Below are 19226 nucleotides of genomic sequence, written 5' to 3' on the forward strand. Positions count from 1 at the left end.
ACAGTTTTAATTAATTATTGATCTTGCTTTGCTGTTGTTGAAAACTGTGACCAAGCTTGATGTACTGATTATAGATTATAGATAGAAGTCCACTTGAACTAATTATCACAAACTGGAAACTTGACGGACGGAAAACTTGACGTACTGAAAACCTGACGAATTGTCATCTTGAAAACTGAAAACTTTAAGTACTGAAATCTTGAAGAACTTAAAATAGGCCTCGATAAATAAATAATCGCTCTCCTAATTTCAAGTTAATCAGTTCAGTAGTTCAGACATGATGATGCGTCATTCGTGAATTTTCTATTCCGTACGTGTATAAGCCAGTTATTTCCTTTTGACAACTTAAAACTTTACGTACTGAAATCTTGAAGAACTTGAAATAGGCCTATAACCATCCATAAATGAAGAATCGCTCTCCTAAATTCCAAATTAATCAGTTCAGTAGTTACGACATGATGATGCGTCATTCGTGAATTTTCTATTCCGTACGTGTATAAGCCAGTTATTTCCTTTATTATAATATAGATAGATGATAGATGAATAGATGATTATAAGTATCTTTCAATGTGAATAACATTTGAACGGGTTATGATATTGATGTGCGGTTTTTTCCATTCGTATTCTCATGAAATTCTGTATCGAAATCATGTATCATATTACTGTTATTAATAAGTATCGTATCTTCCAATTTAAAAAATTAAGTTGGATTGAAATGGCGGTTCCAAGTTGGTGGACCAAAATTTTGATGTGGCAGAACCGTAGTTATTTTTATTTGAATAGGATCACCAATCAGACCTATCATAAAACTTGAGTGATCTACTTGAGATTTATCTATTCAATAAATAAATTACTGGATTTACTATACTATCATTACATATACTACGAAAATTTATTTATTTAAAATAAATATCCGGCTATTATGTTGGTTTGCAGTTACCACGAACTCCTACCACGCCTGATATCGGCGATCCCCTGCCTGGACAAACAGCTGACGCCAGCCAATTACCGCGAGCGCTGGCACGCGCTGCTCTACGTCGAGGAGGTCAACTCTGTTCTGCAGTTGCGCTCCTACGACATGCGCCGCGTGCAGTTTCGCCCGAGCGGCGAACATCTTGTGCTCGAAGTGCCTGGCGTGCAGGAGAAGCGACCGTCGCTGATTGTCGGTGACGCCGTGTATGCTACGCCGCCGCTACGGGCGCCTGCTCCAGAAATTGGTAAGTCATACAATATTTTTACACCAGAAAAAATTATAGTAATGTACAGAGTACAGAGGTGTCCAAAAAAGAAAACACCAATTGACAAGAGGAGACTATGCTTCACTGTATCACAGAACAGCTCTTTTTGAGAAAAAAAAACATTTATTAGAAAGCTTCCTACCCATTTGTGAAGATATCAATGTTTTTGAGAAGGATTTGAAAAGCTTTTTGATGGTTGGAGTATTCAATACCACGGAAGATTTTGTGTGTAGAGAGGGTTCCTTCGTGTGTTTTTTCCTTCTTTTTTGTGTTACCTACCGTATGTATTATAAATTTTGACAATTCCTATACTGTAATAAGTGTCTCTGGGAAGCTTTAAAAAGAGAGTACAGAGGTGTCCAAAAAATAAAACACCAATTGACAAGAGGAGACTATGCTTCATTGTGTCACAGAACAGCTCTCTTGGGCACAAACCAACATGAGCCTTCAATTTATTAGAGAGCTCCCTAATAATTTAAAAATTGTGAAGATATCAATGTTTTTGAGAAGGAGTTGAAAATCTTTTTGATGGTTGGAGTATTCTATACCACGGAAGATTTTGTGTGTAGAGAGGGTTCCATGTGTGATTTTTGTTTTAATTATTAAAATCCAATTAAATGCTGTAATTCCCCCGAAGACTTCGGCTACTGCAATATTGCAATATTATTAACAAATAATGTTCCCGGGCTGACAAATGATTTTCGAATAGTAGCGCTCATCGAATTTCCATCTAGCTGTTTACACTGTTGTCAATATTTGCAGTAGCAGAAGTCTTCGGGGTGAATTACAGCATTTAATTTGGATTCTCGTTTAATATAATTAATTATTCATTAGCATTTGAATAGTTGCAACATCTCAGTAATTTAATAATAATAATAATAAATTTGACTTTATTTCTGCGTGAAAATATACAAAACAAGTGAAAATTAAGAGTAATAGAAAACTAAGCATTTTTTCAATTTCAATTTATTAAAAACACACAAAACAAGACAAAACAAAATTACAAAGAATTACGAAACAAATAAAAAACAATAAAATGTTACAAATATAAAAAACCATGGGCTTTGTGATTTCCATCTGTACTTTTTTTTGTGTTACCTACCGGTAAATTTTGACAATTTCTATACTCTAATAAGAGTCTCTGGGAAGCTTTAAAAACAAGCAAGCTTTCGGTTGAGAACCACACATTAAGTCACACCTTCAAATGGGCACCTGCTATCCCGTGAGATGTGACGCGCTAGCTACTATCCAACGGCACTGTCAAGTCGTTAGGCAAGTATCACAGAGGAGTTGCAGTGGAACCACCCTTAGACCAGTTACAGAATAGACACGCTGGGAAGTCTAGCCTCTGAAGCCACATCTACTGCCATATCACCATATCGTGACGTCAGCATCGGATAGAAAACTTTTCTGCAGAGTTTACATTGTTTTCTATCCGATGCTGACGTCACGATATGGTGATATGGCAATAGATGTTGGCTTCACGACTGTCAGTATGAATATACAATGGCCGTGTCTATTCTATAACTGGTCTAAGGAACCACCCACAGATCGTTCAGTCATCCCGGACGTGGCACTGCTGCAGTTCCGGCAGTACGTGGGCCGGTAAAGGCCCGGACGCACCTCTAAAGCTGGGGTTTCGTTTGTGCGTAAATGCCGTCGTCGACCATGACAGGGTGAGGATCTCACATTGGGTAGATTTCAATTTGTCTAAATAGCGTTAAAGATTATGTTCAATTATGTTTTAATGGGGGAGGTTGAGTTTATACTTTTTATTAGAAATGTTTCAATTCTTAAACACAAATAATGAAAAGTTATTTGATCAGCTGTTTTAGCACATTTGAAATTTGGACAATACGAATGTCAACAATGCTTGTCGTCTTCGACTGCGGAAGTTTACGCACTAACGAAAATGCACCTTAACTTGTCTACAAACCTGGAAAGATACTCATAGTTCCTAATTAAATGAAAATAATTTCTCCCCTCTACCATTACAAGCACTGTCCGGGTGCTCACCCAGAGCTGGCTGAGTCATATCTGCACGTGAATAAGCAGAAAAATATAAATGCTCTCTTCGTTCTTCTTTTTCCTTTCTAAATGTCAAAACTTATTCGCTATTTATTATAGAAAAAGGGAAATGAACTTTGATTAATAATCAAAATTTATTTCAGACTCTTGTTGTCTTCCACGTCTCTCCTATTCTTTATTCTTACAATAAGTGCATAATTGAAATGATGTTATCAACGACACTGATGTAATAAAATGTCCAATTTGCTTGTAGTGAATAAGTTTATTTTTTATTAAAAATGTTCGGTGTCTTCATATTTTCTTAAGAGACAATGTATGAATAAATCCGCTTTCCATTTTTATTTCATTGAATTGATAATGTCACCTGGTCATATGAGACATACATCTATATATATAAAAGCGAAATGGCACTCACTCACTCACTCACTCACTCACTCACTCACTCGCATAACTAAAATCTACCGGACCAAAAACGTTCAAATTTGGTAGGTATGTTCAGTTGACCCTTTAGAGGCGCACTAAGAAATCTTTTGGCAATATTTTAACTCTAAGGGTTGTTTTTAAGGGTTTAAAGTTCGTCTTTTAGCATGTATATTCTTCTTCTCCCAATCTCTTAATTATAATTTAAATTTCCATATCATATGTTACTCTAGAACTATAATCTAGATAGAGTACCTCTTCGAAACAGTTGTTAACTGGCAACTAAATCAATAATTTTGTCAGGTTGGCATTAAGTTGAGTTGACTTTATTAGGTTGGCACCAAGTTGAAGATTTAAATGCATTTATCGCGGAAAAATTGATTGGCACTGCTACTTCAATCCTGGGAATATTATATTACTAGCCGTCAGGCTCGCTTCGCTTGCCATATCTGTTTAGCCAGACGTTAGTCTGGACCCCCGACTGGATTGTCCTATTATAATATGATGAAAATGAAAAAATGCAGGCGAGCGAAGCGAGCCTGCTGATCTCATTCTTGGACGATCCAGTCGGGGGTCCAGGGGGCGGAGCCCCTGGCTAGACGGATATGGCGAGCGAAGCGAGCCTGACGGCTAGTGTATGAATAAATCCGCTTTCCATTTTTATTTCATTGAATGATAATATCACCTGGTCATATGGAACATACATATGAATCATATATTTATCTCATATTGTTCAGGATTTTAGAGTTTCAAATTAAAAAAGTTCAATGAACAGTGTTTTTGTCTTTGAGCAATCTTTGTCATCGACAGAAACATTGGCCCATATGAATAAAGTTGAGCATTTGCTTATACTTCTAAAATATGGAGCAATTGCTTCATTTTCTATGAATAAACGTGAGCAAAACCTTTTGCTCATGCTCATCCAAAAAATAGTTTGAGCATTTGCTGAAAAGTAAAAGCTTTTGCTCAAAATTGTATGAAACTAGAGCATTTGCTCAACTTTTGAAGCAAATGCTTCAAAAAAGGTGAGTCTAGTCTAAAGCAGCTTATGCTCATAGTAAAATGGCTCAACTAATTCGTATGAGGAAGAGGAAACTATACCAGATACGATCACAACCAATAGTTGAGAACTATAAAACTCTTTTTAGATTCAACCATGATACATATCACCATTATCTCTACAAAAGAATAAATACAAAAGATAGCCTGTTAGAAACCTGTTATAAAGATAGCCATCACAAAATAGGAATAGGTATTTAAGAAGATGAAAGTGTAGACGATTACAAGAAGGCTATTGATATTATAAGAATATGCTGAAGATTATTATAGAGATGACATTTTTTCACGCTATTATTTCAAAATTCTAAACTCAACTAACCTAAAACTCTATTCATAAAATTTAATAGAAAACAGACTAACACTAACAGAGCAGACGACGCAAAAAAAACGGTGCACCCTATTTGCATATTTAGCGCTTCCGTGAGCTATAAATACAAACTAAGGCTACAAAAGCGAATCAGCTGATGAAAAATCTCTAAAATACGTGAGCATTGCTCTAGAGTTCAGGAGCATAAGGTAAGAGTAAAAGGTAAAGCTTATTCATATAAAAATGAGCAAATGCTTTTGCTTCTACCTTTTGCTCATGAGCAAAACCTTATGCTCCATGCTCTTGCTCATGAGCATTTGCTCTGGTTTTATTCATATGGGCCATTGTTTATTTCATTTGTTGTCAAAATTAACGTAGCTTCTCTTTTGTTTCTAATAACAAACGTGCCGCTTGTGCGACAGATAAAAATATGTACTTGAAATGGCTTTCATGTTTGGCATTGACTGAGTTTATATTAATACCCAAAATTTAACTTTTGGGCAGAACTCGTTCGTTAGGACTGTGAGTTAAGTCCGGCTGATCTAGTGAAAAAGGCTAGATTTCGTTTCGTTTTATAATACAGTTATTCTGTCACAGATCGGGCAGTTTAAAAATAATTGTATTGTTAAGGGAGACGGGTTCTGAGCCTATTCATTGGTTCAGTAAATTTTTGTTCTTTTTAAATACTAACTGTAAAGTCGCGATTAAACCAGTGGATGCCAAAGGGGGAAGCCATATTCAAATGGTAGGTGACTACTGGATAAAATTAATTTTCATAACCACAAAGATTGAATCATCATTAGCAGCAAGCGAGTGTTTTCCTCATTAAATTCATATCAATAATGTTTTTACAATAAAAAATTAATCTTGTTTTGTTTAAATGTATATATGTTGAAGATTCATTAACCTTCCGGCAGTCGCGCTGTTGTAAAAAGTACAACAGTGTCAGTTTTTTTGCTGCACAAAACTATTGAATGGGGTGGTGTCAGTGAATGAGTCACCTATGCATTCCAAAACTTTCCCCCATCACTCCACTGAGTTGCAGTATCAACCGAGCAATGGTTCAGTCTTTAGGTGCCATTTAGTCGCGACAGTGCATAAGTCGCACTGTGCATAAGATAGGGAAGACTGTATACGGGGACTGCAAACGAACCAATAACACAGAATTAATGGCTTTGCTTGATGTACCTTATTGGGCTAAGAAATGGTAATCATCCAAATGTTCATAGGCGTAAAATAATCCAACAAGATGGAAAAAGTAATTATACAATAAAATAATATGTTTTGACAGTAAACAGAGTACATAACACTTGGAAAATTGGATGTTGTACAAAATACAACATGCGACTGCTCGTGTGATTGAGTAGGGCGTGACTGCTGGAAGGTTAATTAAAGTTCTAGTTATTCTGTTCTCTTTCGTTATCATAGTTCTTTCCCCCCTTACATAATTGGTGAAGGCACATCGTGCTTACATATTGAGAACTATATCAGCTATAAATATCCATCAGAGCAATTAGTTTCACTTCTGCACTGTTTGCAATTCGCTTGTTCTACTATGTGTTCTTTAATTTAATCATTATATTACTATCATTATTACATAATAATATTTGGTGGAGGCTTCTCCCGCCGTTCCACATCCTGCTTACAATAAGAATCAAATGAATGAATTTATTTGTTTTTCTCTATTACAGGTATCAAATACGAAGGATTCATTCATAAAATCGTGCGCAACGATCTGTACATAAAGTTCAACCCTAACTTCCACCAGTGTTTCGACGAGAAGGATTATGACGTCAGCTTCGTGTCGAACCGTGCTGCCTTTCGAAAGTGTCACCAGGCGGTCAATGTCGCCTACAAGAACCTCACCACCAGTTGGCTCTTCCCGTCCAGTCTGAAGCCGTCTCCGCCTCTATCGTTCCTGAGGATGACGCTGACAATGTAGACGATCAAGAGCAAGAGAGTGTGGATGATGTCGAACAGTCACAGTCTACTGTTAGTGAAAATGAAACAAAAAATATTGAGGTCAATGGGAATTGTGAGGAAACTGTTCCGAAGTTGTCGAACGGCGTTGAAGAATTGTTTAAGAAAGTGTCTCAAGAAAAGGATGGTCAGTTGTTAGCTAGTTCTACTACCCAGCAGGTTGACACTTCCACAAAGTTGTCGAATGGTGTTGAAGAGTTGTTCAAAAAAGTGTCCCAAGATCAGTTGTCAACCAGTTCTCCGCAGACTGAAACCTCCCCAAATTTGAAAGACTTGATATTCAAAATGCCGCTGAAAAATGCTGCAGCTAATAATGGTAACGTTGTGGCTAGTAATATGAATGAGACTGATAACGTGAATAAGTGTAATAGACTTCCAGTAGCTGATTGGTTGTCGAAAACGTCGAAAAAACGTCGCAACCTGATGGACTTTTTGAATATGGACGAGGAAAAACATACGGAAATGACTGCGTGCCAAAACGGCAACCAGGCTCCGCCTTTTCCCGGCCAAATCCAGACTCTCGAGGAGGTCGAGAAGCAAATGATGATGAAATCCCCGCCGAAGAATATGGTCACTTTGTCCGAAATCGAGAAACCTCTGCTGGACAAATCTCGAAACTTCACTGTTGAGGAGAACAGTAAGAAAGTGGCTTGGAATGACGATAGCAGCATCGCGAAGAAGGCGGTTGTCAAAGATGTCAAAGTGGAAGAGTGTCAAGTGAAGGTGAAACTGGTTTGGTTCAACACGCGGTTGAATTACTATCAGAAGGAGGCCGTACGACGTATTCTACGCAATGAGGCGAGGCCTTTGCCGTACATTATTTTTGGACCACCTGGCACGGGCAAAACAGTCACTCTGGTCGAAACGGCTCTGCAAATTCTCTCTCTAAGTACCGAGAGCAGGTTAGTGCATTATTTTCTTTTATAATCATCAAGTTATTTTGTAAAAAGAGATTCAAAATGTTTTTTTCCCACCGCCTTCTATAATGAGATTCACATCATAGATTAGATACTCTTTTTTAAAATTAAGTTATCATTCACGTTACGTAAGTTACATAACCCTAAGGCCGGTTACAGAGCTCGACCGATCGTCAGTGCCATCAGGTCAGGTACCATCCTGACCGTTCGCATCGATGAATTAGTTTTACACATTCAGAGCTCGACCGACCGTCGGTGCGTATGCACCATCCTGACCATTCATCAGTTTTTCTGACTCACAAAATGGACGCCTTTACAGATTGTTATTGCAGCTTATTATATTCGTGAACGAAAGATTAAAAGACGTAGATATGAAGCTCACCCGATGGTCGCCCAAAGAGCATTTCAAAGGGAATTTAGTACCATATTATATACATCATTGCTTGGGGTGAAGATACATTTTTCAACTACCTCAGAATGTCCATCAGAAATTTTGATGAGTTATTCCGAGCTTTTATCATCATTGGGAATACTTGCAGTCACTTCAAGCTACTGATCAAATGAATGTAGATAATATTAATAATATATGATTTTTTCAATAAAACATTTTAAAATGATTGAAGAAATGTATAGAAAAACTCTGAATTCAAATATGACACTATTAATTGAATTCACTCATTATGCTATTCAATTCAATATCAGCTGATTGTTGGGCAGAGGTGTCAGCACATTGTTTATGTTGCGATCGGGCTACTGATCAGTACAGCTCTGAAAGCTTCTAATTGTTTCAATAGCGCGTCAGTCGACCGATGGAACGGATGCGCACGATCTCGACCGATGGTCTTCGTACGCTGTATAAAACACATGGTCCTGACCGTGCGCATGCGTGCCGTCAGTCCTGCTCTGTACGGATACATAGAATATCTATGGAAAAGACAAGCGCGACTGACGACGCACTGACGGTCAGTCGAGCTCTTTAACCGGCCTTAGACCGTGTATTTCAACAAATCAAGGTTTAAAGCAGTTTTGAGCGAATGCCTGTTGTTTTTACCTGTATTTGCATATGAATAAATAATAAATAAATTAATTAAGTCAGTGGAATGATAGGACCAAGGAAGGAGTGTAGGTATGGGATGAAGGTATGATTGAATGGGAACAACCATAGGAACAGGAGATATGTTTTTATTCATTCAAGAAAATAGTAGCCTACAGCATTATGGCTGCACGGCCTCATTTCAGTTTAAACCAAGTAATGGTTGAAGATTCAGTTCAATCCAAGTTAATTTAATGTGTTAGTTGTTGCAGATTCACTTCTATCATCCAACAAAGCAGTCATCTTTTTCTCGTTTATCTCTTTTCTGTATAGGGCTACTTGTAATATAAATATAAAGAAAAATGAAATCTCAGTATCCTTTTTGAAAAATGTCCGAAACATGTTGTGATAAAATATTTCAAGAAGGGTACTGAGATTTTATTTTTCTTTACCGTATATCTCTTTCTCGCTTGCTTTGTTGCCATATCGTTTGTTAACAATGTAGAAAAATAATTAATTAACAAAATACTTTATCTTGATTATGAAAATTCATTATGAGATCATTGAAAAATATAATTTCTTGTTTGATAAAATATATTGATTATTTAAAACGAGAATAAACAGTTGATATTACATCAATAAAACGGTATCAGTTACCGTCTATAGAAGGCATTGACAAGAATAAGATTAGAATAGATGTTATTCCATCAAGACAATTATTGTAAAATACAATAGTTACACTTTTTACGAATTAAGTGACAATAGAAAGTACCATAAAATAATCTATAATTTCTTTACGATGCGTGACGTCACTGTAGTGACGTCAAGATGGTGGATTTGGCTGTTGACTCATCTAGATGAAGATGTAGATGTTGGCTTCATCGACTTTCAATGAAATACAATGAGCCGTGTCTATTCTTTAACTGGTCTAAGGCTTAGAGTAAGGTTTGGGGTTGGGTTTTGAAATGACAATATGCTAGCATTATTCAGAATTTGTTAATTTCGAATTAGAATTAATATGTAGTTGGCAGGCATGGCAGTGGCACTGATACTTCCATATGGCGTTGCGCGCTGTGGTAGCGATTATTTTCTTTGCGATTGTGGTACCACTGTTTTGAGCATCAAGCTTCACCTAGCTTCTATGCCCAATCGCAGTCGCTGTGTGATAGTGTTCCCTCCAAATTTGTAGGTTATATTAAGGTGCGTACAGATTTACGCGTCGCGACATGAGCAATTCACTTTTAATCAGCTGATGCCAAGCTTTTTATATCTATATCTTACGTTTCTGTAAAAATTAGATATAGTCAGCTGTTTAAATGAATTGCTCATGTTCGCGGCGCGTATATCTGTACGCACCTTTAGATAGCTCGGTAGTTATTGTAATTGGTACTTTATGTGGTACTTCATAATTTCAGAATTTGACACGGATCAATTTATTGGAAATTGAATCAAGACCTACATTGTGGGACTTTGAAACACCAGAAGTATGGAGGTGTAATCACTGTATGAAAATTCATATGAAACTCACTTCAAAAATTGAAACAAAATATTTGAAATTGTGAAGCTCCACTTTAATAAACACAAAGCTTACAGGACCATGGTTTCACAGTAACACGTTTAAATTTGAATTTATTAAAGTTGAGTTTGACAATTTTAAATAGATTTTTTTTCAATTATGGAAGATATCACAATATCAATAATATTTGTTCTACAAACTTTATTACTATGAAATCACCTCATAACCTACAACTTAAACATTACATAACATTACTGTACTAATGTGCGTTTTCCTCGAATGTAGTGTGAAAGTCTCTCTGCATTAGTCGTATTGTTCTGTGGTTTCGGTCCCACATCCCACATGAATTTGAATTTGAATCTATTTATTCCCATAAAATAATACAACATATTATAGAATATACATACACAGGGTATAGTAACTACAAAAAATTCAATTAATTAAATAACGCGATTGGGTTCGTCTACAATTACCCTTACGGCTGTTCGGTACCCTTTTTTCATTATTTAATTGGATAATCCTTTTCCATAAAATCGTTAAGATCATAAATAAGAGTGAGAAAAAGTGACAACTGAAATTTTCAAGTGGTCTAATAAGCGAGTTATGGGTTATTAAAGTGCTAACTTTCCAGATTCCGTTTTCTTTCCAGATCATTAACGGTTTCGACTATATTATTAGAACTTATATTAAAAATTCAAAAAATGTATCTTTCCAAACTAAAACATTTTATCCCCCATTTCGTTCATAATAAAAAATCTGGTGTGGCGCACTCACACAACTTTCCTTGCAATTATGAAAATTGTTCATCTGACGCTAGTGTTCCCGCGCGTCTCAATTCTACTATTCAAAGATCAGAGCCTGCTGGTGACAGGACAATACGCTGTAGACACACGAAGTCTGCTATCTCTTCATAGTGAATGATTTAATAGAATCAACCAGTTTCCAACAGTTTGCAATTTAATAATCTTATTTTATCGAACTTCGAGCTTATTTTCAATTCAAGTTGAAAAAATTACTGAACATTAATATTGTAGAGATTTTTATGCTCAATATTTTCCACTCGAATTTTTTGTTTAAATTGTATCTGAAACCTGATAATTGGAAATCTAAAATCAAACTTTGCATAGATGGGGTGGAGCTCTTGGAATTTTTACAGATATGGGACTTGTGGCAGTTCATAGAGCTTATCAATGACTTTTTTAGGTATAAATTGATCAAAATCGTTGGAGCCGTTTTCGAGAAAATCGCAGAAAAACCCTGTTTTTGACAACATTTTCGCCATTTTAGCCGCCATCTTGAATCGCATTTAATCGAAATTGTTCGTGTCGGATCCTTATACTGTAAGGACCTTAAGTTCCAAATTTCAAGTCATTCCGTTAATTGGACTCAGGGCACCTTGAAACGTATAGAAATTTGGAAATTGGGGTACCTTATTTTTTTTCGGAAAGCAATACTTTCCTTACCTATAGTAATAGGGCAAGGAAAGTAAAAAGTAACATTTTTTGTAATTTCGATAACTTGTTTATTTTGGCATTAATCGCCAAAAAACGCATATTTGAACAAAACCAATGATATACTGAATGTATTAAAAAAAATCCAATGGAAAATTCGAAACCGTTTATGATCTTGAAAGAAAACGGAGTTTAGCACTTCAACAACCCATACTCGCTTATTAGACCACTTAAAAATTTCAGTTGGCACTTTTTCTCACTCTTATAATGATCTTAACAATTATATTGAAAAACATTATCCAATTTAAATAAAAATGAAAAGGTGTATCGAACAGCCTTAATGTAATGTGTTAACTGTTGCAGATTGAGTTTAATGCAAGTGAATGTGATTGTTGCAGATTACTGATAGCGTCGCCTTCGAACAGTGCAGCCGATTGCATCAGTGAGAAGCTGATCGACACGGGCTTTTTCCCGGTCGGCACTCTGGCCCGACTGTGCTCGCTCACCTACATGTCGAACGAGAGGTGCTCGGAGAAGCTGGCACCCTACTGCACATCTGCCGAGTTCCGGGTTAGGTCAGGAGAACAAACCTTCATCAATGAAGATGGTGAGTTCATTCAGAAAAATGTTGACACATTTTTACTCGTCTTGTGTTCATAACGTAATGAGGTGTTACGGTGATATGATTGCCATGGGCAATGGGGCCACAACTTGTAAAATCGATTCATTTTAAAGGCTCTTGTATTATGAGCCTTGTATTATGATAGAGTGAATACATACATGTATGCTGATGACTTAGCAATTCAGGTAAACAATGAATGTTTAAATTTAGTTGAACGTTTTATAAATGATGCAAATACTATTATAGAGGACTGGAGAGCAGCCAACTCACTTAGTCCTGAACAGCAACAAAACCCAAACGATGATTTTCCTTGGCTAATTATTCAGAAAATGAGGAGGTGAAGTTTTTGGGTGTGACGTTGGAGGCAAACATGAAATGGGGCATAAACATTGAAAATATCAGTAAAAAAGTTGCTAGGGTGTATTTCTCATCAGGAAATTTAGACCTTTTGTCAATGTAGATGTATTGCTGTCAATTTACTATGCACACATTCTAAGTCATTTGTCATATGGCATAGTGGTTTGGGACACTCGTCTGAAATGAAAAATGATTTTACAAAAAAGAGCTGTAAGAGCTATTTTTAATGTCCATTGTAGAACTCATTGTAAACCTTTGATCAGAGAGCTACAATACTGACGGACCATCTCTTTTTATCTTGAGTGTCTGTTGTATGTAAAAAGTTACATGCATGAAATGCAGACAATAATTACATTCACAAAATTATGGAACATGCCAGAACACATTGTTGCATAGAAGTCAATGTAACTTACAACTAACTCTGAACAGTTTTCATGAATTTGGTAAGAAATTTATAACTTGTTGCCAACGGACGTCCGAGCATTAAATATGAGCAGTTTTAAAATGCAGAAAGATATTTTGTGTAAGCTTTGTGTCTACAGTGTTGAAAAGTTGTAGAATGTTTGACACTTGATAACGCATCTATAGACATATAGAATATTATTGTTTGTTGTCCTGTTTCTATTATTGTTGATTTGTTATTATTATTATTGTTAGTGTGTAAAAAACGTTACCATACTTATTCATGTATTGATGAATGAAGAATGTTTTAAATTGTAATGTACCTGACCTTGTTATACAATTTGTTTTGTATCATATTGTCTTTTTCAATACATCAAAGTAAGTTTTAGTATCGATTAGATCCTCCACAATTTTAATCAAGCAGCCTTTTGTTTCCCCAATTCCCCAAAACATACCTACAATATTCGTTTCACTCCGAATTTGTGTCTGATAGTACATCATAACTGAAGAATATTATTAATTTTATTGTTATTACTAATTTTATTGTTATCTGTTCATGTTTTTCTTATGAATTCCAATGATACAGCGTGAAACCATATCATTTGTACTGGTTGTAAAATTTTACATTAAATAATTATTTGATGAAATCCAATTTCAATCATAATGAAAACAATTTCCTTAAAAAAATAATTTATAATAATACGTTTCGAGGGAAAAAATCAAGAACAAAAAAATGGAGAATCGGGGACTCGAACCGAGAAACCTTCGCTCCGAAGTCGAGTACTCTACCGCTAGACCACGACACCGCTGAAATAATAAGTCAATAACAATGTTAATAATAACAATGTTATAACCTCCTCATAAAAAACCACATTTTACAACAATGAAACATTGTAAGCCGTATCATAGAGAACAATAGCGTAAGTAGATATCCCATGGTATAGTGAATTTATGTCGCAGCTTTTACTGTTATCTCAAGCCGATTACTGTCGATTATTGTAAATTTTTACTGTTTTGTTGGGGTGATAGTGTATGAACGGCACAATTTGAGAGACTACCAGCGTCACACAGCTGCATAGGAAAGAACTACGTGTACTATCGGCTTGGGATAGCAGTAAAAGTTGCAACATAAACGCCCTATACCGTGGGATATCTACTTATGCTATCGTTTCTCTATGGCCGTATGTACTTGATGTCCCGTGAATGAATTTTAAACTAAATTCTGAAAAATCTAGAAGGAAAATTGAAATTTGGGCTTCGAGGTGAAAGAGATTGATTTTTTTAGGATCTATGTGCAAAATTTGGAGATCTAAATCATTCCCGTTTTTCCGGTACGCAATCCACAAATTGACATGTTTTGATGCGAACAAACACAACCCTACTCTCTTTTATTATATAGATGAATCTTTATTGATTTTTGTCTCTTTGAGTTGCAATTGTGATGGTGTGGTGGTTTTGCAGGATTGAGGAGTTCAACACGACAGGCGCTGGGCAGACACCGTGTGACGGTGGGAACATGCGTCACGTTGGGCTCTCTCTACAACATGGGCTTTCCACAGGCCACTTTACACACTGCTTGTGGATGAGGCAGGACAGGCCACTGAGCCCGAGATACTCGTTCCTCTATTGAGTAGCTTTTTACTAGTGAGGTCCACGTTATAATGGCAGTGAAGGAAGATAGGAGAAAGTCTCCTTGCCAAGTCTCTCCATTTTGCCACTGAATGTACACAGATGTTACCATAGCCACCTCTAATACAAGGCCCCGGTCTACGATATTGCAACGTCGCAGTGTAGGCCTAGAATCTAATACATGATTGATGAAAAAGATTCGAAAAAAATACCAGCTGATCTTTTTCACCAATCATGTATTAGATTCTAGGCCTACACTGCGACGTTGCAATATCGTAGGCCAGGGCCTTGTATTAGAGGTGGCTATGATGTTACTCAATTCATACCATTAAATTTGATCTAATAATAATGATCATTTCCTTGATAAAATAATCAATTGTAATGTCAAATTCTTGCCAAGTCTCTCCATTTTGCCACTGAGTGTACACAGCTCAATTCATCCCATTGAAATTGATCTAATAACAATTATCATTTCCTTGATAAAATAATCAATTGTAATGTCAAATTAATCAAGAAAATATATTTTTTCATAATTTGATTCAAAAATTTGCTTCCATAACTGAGATCAGATTTTTATTTTTATACCAACCTGAAATGGCGGCTAATTTAAGGCTGTGCAAAGGCTAAAAATAAACTTTCTACTGCTAATATTTTTCAAAGTTTTTCGATTTGTATATCATCAAGCTATCAAAATGAAAAAGTTTTCTCAGGAAAACATTTTTTTCCGTTCATTAATTTTTGAGATATGAGTTCCTAAAGTTTAAATTTTTGGGACAGAACATTTCAAATTCGGTAAGAGATGAATCTATGAGATTCAGAGGATAGATTCTTCATGGTATTGTTTATCTAAAGCGCCTAAAGTTTTAATTTTTGGGACAGAACATTTGAAATTCGGTAAAGATGAATCTATGAGATTCAGAGGATAGATTCTTCATGGTATTGTTTATCTAGTAAAATAAAATTACCTGAAATAACAATTTTTGAGAAAGTTATTCAATTTACCAAAAAAACCCAAAAAAGTTATTTTTCGTCATTTAAGGTAAATTGAATAACTTTCTCAAAATTGTTATTTCAGGTATTTTTATTTTACTATATAAACAATACCATGAAGAATCTATCCTCTGAATCTCATACCGAATTTGAATGTTCTGTCCCAAAAATTTAACTTTAGGCGCTCATCTCCAAAAGTAATGATAGGAAAAATGTTTCCTGAGAAAACTTCTTAATTTTAATAGCTTGATGATATACAAATCGAAAACTTGAAAAATATCAGCAGTAGAAAGTTTATTTTTAGCCTTTGCACAGCCTTAAAAAGCTGTGGTATGCCAACCTCAATTTCAAAACAACAGACATTAAGTTATTTGTAGGTATTCTATTTCAATCTCTTTAAAAACGATAGAAAAATATAAATCCTATTTAAAATAAGTATTTCAATGGAAATTTTAAAATAAGTAATTTCAATGGAAATAATTCTGAAATAACCTTTCAATATTATTTATACCGGAACGAGTAGGTCCAAGCCTATACGTGTAGGCTAACTGAAGCATGGATGAAGTCTAGGATGGTTAGTTATCAACTTTTAAAATGTCATTCCAGGTATTTTAATTTGTGTTTCTCGTACGGTAATGTCCAAAATTTATTTCATTGTTTTAAAAATACATTTTAAATCAATTATACGACTTGTGTACTAAAGTATTTTGATAGATAGAAGAAAAAAATGGTGGCTGGTAATTGTTTGTTTATTTTTGTACAGTCACTGTCAAAAGTAAAAGTAAAATATTCTGGCAAACGGACAACATTGCAAAGCTAGAGAGAGATAGCGCTATCTGTTTTGTTGTATGATAGAAAAGGACAGCAACAGTATTGTCAATCGTACACTGCCATTATAACGTGGACCTCACCATAGTATTATCTTAACAAAATATCTCAACTCAGAGGAGAAATAGTTTTGGGCTGTGCCTTTGAAACTCCACCAATCATTTTATTGAATAATTGTGTTTCATTGAATTAATAAATTATATTTTGTGTTCAGCCATCAGTTAATATGTATATCGGGGTTTTGTGAAAATTATGGAAATAGCCTAATATTTATTTTACAAGTATAATTCGACCACTAGCCACTAACTATATAATCGTCAAGACTGGTCATACTTACTTCATACTTCTCTCCATAGTCATGACCAGAAACCTGGATTGACTGTGTCGTGTCTGGAAGTTGACCTGACTTGGTCCTTGTCATAGTTATGTCAGAAATAAAAACACTTAAAATAAAAAAAAAAACAATAAAATATTCAAAAATATGTATGACATAACATGACTAGAACCTGGATTGACTGTGTTGTGTCTGGAAGTGACCTGACTTGTTCCTTGTCATAGTTATGTCAGAAATTAACACTTGAATAAAAAAAAAACAATAACATATTTAAAATGTGTATTATTTTTATCGTCTACTAATATTAATAGGCTATGTAATTTCATACAAACATATATTTCATGAGTTGATCAATTTCTGGTTGAGGCATTGAATTCAGTTGCCTCAATGACAGACAACTCTATCAAGTTTACTCATCTGAGCTTCGACCTTCCAACCTATTTTCAATGTAAGTTTTTAAATAGAGATGCTTTCCATGTTATTTAAATGGATTACTTTTACTCCCTAGGGGCCACCTGTGGGTTGGGGAGCTTTGAGTCGATCATCGTACTCAAGAATGTGTTTGAAACCAAGAATTGACCCACAACATCCATGCTTGTCGTAGGAAGCGACTAAAATGGACCTGAAGGCAACTCCAGAAGTTGCCTTGCCCTCAAACCCACAGGATCTGCCCCATCAGGGCAGTTTCGGAGGGGCAAAAAGATAACCCAAGAGACCAGAGATGGGTAAAACTCTAGGCATAAATGTGGGTCAAGAGGCTGAGTCGAGGGTGGCCGGGCGCCGGCGCCCTAGAGGCAGTTTGGCGACCCCTCTCTCAGCGGAAGGACCTACAAAAAGGCCAGGAGCGGAACTCTCGTAGGTTTGTGGGTGGAGAGGCCAAAACTCACCACTGCTCAAAGAAGGGCGGACATTCAGGCAAAACTTCTTGGGAGAGGTGAGGCTTTTGACCCCTCAGAGTTTCGGAGGGGCAAAAAGAAAAACTCAAGAGACCAGAGATGGGTAAAACTCCAGGCAAAAATGTGGGTCAAGAGGCTAAGTCGATGGTGGCCGGGCCCCTAAGGCAGTTTGGCGTCCCCTCTCTCAACGGAAAGGACCTACAAAAAGACCAGGAGTGGAATTCACGTAGTTCACGAGGACTAATCAGTCTGAAGAGATTACCAAGCATATCACACTAGATTGCGACAAGGATTGCAACCAGGTGATGAATGGAATGTTAGTATAGGGAAAAACTCCTGGTTCTTGTAAAGGACATGGGTATTGGTTTGCCTAACTAACATACTACTGGGAACACAATAAGCCGTGTGGGTTCTTTGAACCTTTGGATCCTTGAATCCGTCCCTTCAAAAACATAAACAATATTCCCTTGGGAGTTTTTCTGTTTTTTAGTCCCGAGAGCGAAAAAGTGACACTTTGAAATTATGTTTCAGGATTAAAGTAAGTTTTTAGACAGTAGGTGGAGGAAAAAGTACCTTATATTGTGATGCGTTTTCAGGTTGCTAGACAACAAGACAGCCAGTCTGCGGTTTGGGGATCCACAACAGCTGGGTCCGGTGATATTCAGCCGGCACGCGAAACAGCTGGGTCTGGGCACGTCGCTGATTGGCCGCCTCCTCGACTCGTTCCCCTACTGCCGCGATGCGCGCTCCTTCCCCACCACACACGGCTTTGACCCGCGCCTCGTCACGCAGCTCGTCGACAACTATCGCAGTCTGCCCGAGATACTCAAACTGCCCAGTCAGATGTTCTACGAGGATCGGCTGGTGCCGCATGTCAGTAACTCCAACACACGTTTTTCTCATAATAATTACAAAGATTGTTGCACAACAATTCAATTCATTTTATTATTGTCACAGGCTAAACAACATTAAGGCTGTGCAAAGGCTAAAAATAAACTTTCTACTGGTGAAGTTTCTCAATTTGTATATCATCAAGCTATCAAAATGAAAAAGTTTTCAATCAAAAACATTTTTTTCCTGATCATTGCTTTATGAGATATGAGCGCCCAAAGTTTCAATTTTTTGTACAGAACATTTCAATTCGGTAAGAGATAAATCCATGAGATTCGAAGAATAAATCTTCATGGTAGGCTATTGTTGATCTAGTAAAACAAAAATT

General features: G+C 36.4%; 1 protein-coding gene across 1 annotated transcript; it reads left to right on the forward strand.

Moving 5' to 3' along the window:
* Positions 1-936: 936 nt before the first annotated feature.
* Positions 937-18880, forward strand: LOC120355874 (RNA helicase Mov10l1-like; the record flags this gene model as incomplete). Its single annotated transcript, XM_039444613.1, is given in 6 exon segments — positions 937-1217; positions 6744-6987; positions 6990-7934; positions 12348-12556; positions 14792-14855; positions 18604-18880. Coding segments are annotated over 6 exon segments (2020 nt in total), but the record flags the coding sequence as incomplete, so codon positions are not given.
* Positions 18881-19226: the final 346 nt, after the last annotated feature.

The sequence above is a fragment of the Nilaparvata lugens genome, unplaced genomic scaffold (assembly GCF_014356525.2).
Source record: "Nilaparvata lugens isolate BPH unplaced genomic scaffold, ASM1435652v1 scaffold5088, whole genome shotgun sequence".
Classification (NCBI taxonomy): domain Eukaryota; kingdom Metazoa; phylum Arthropoda; class Insecta; order Hemiptera; family Delphacidae; genus Nilaparvata; species Nilaparvata lugens.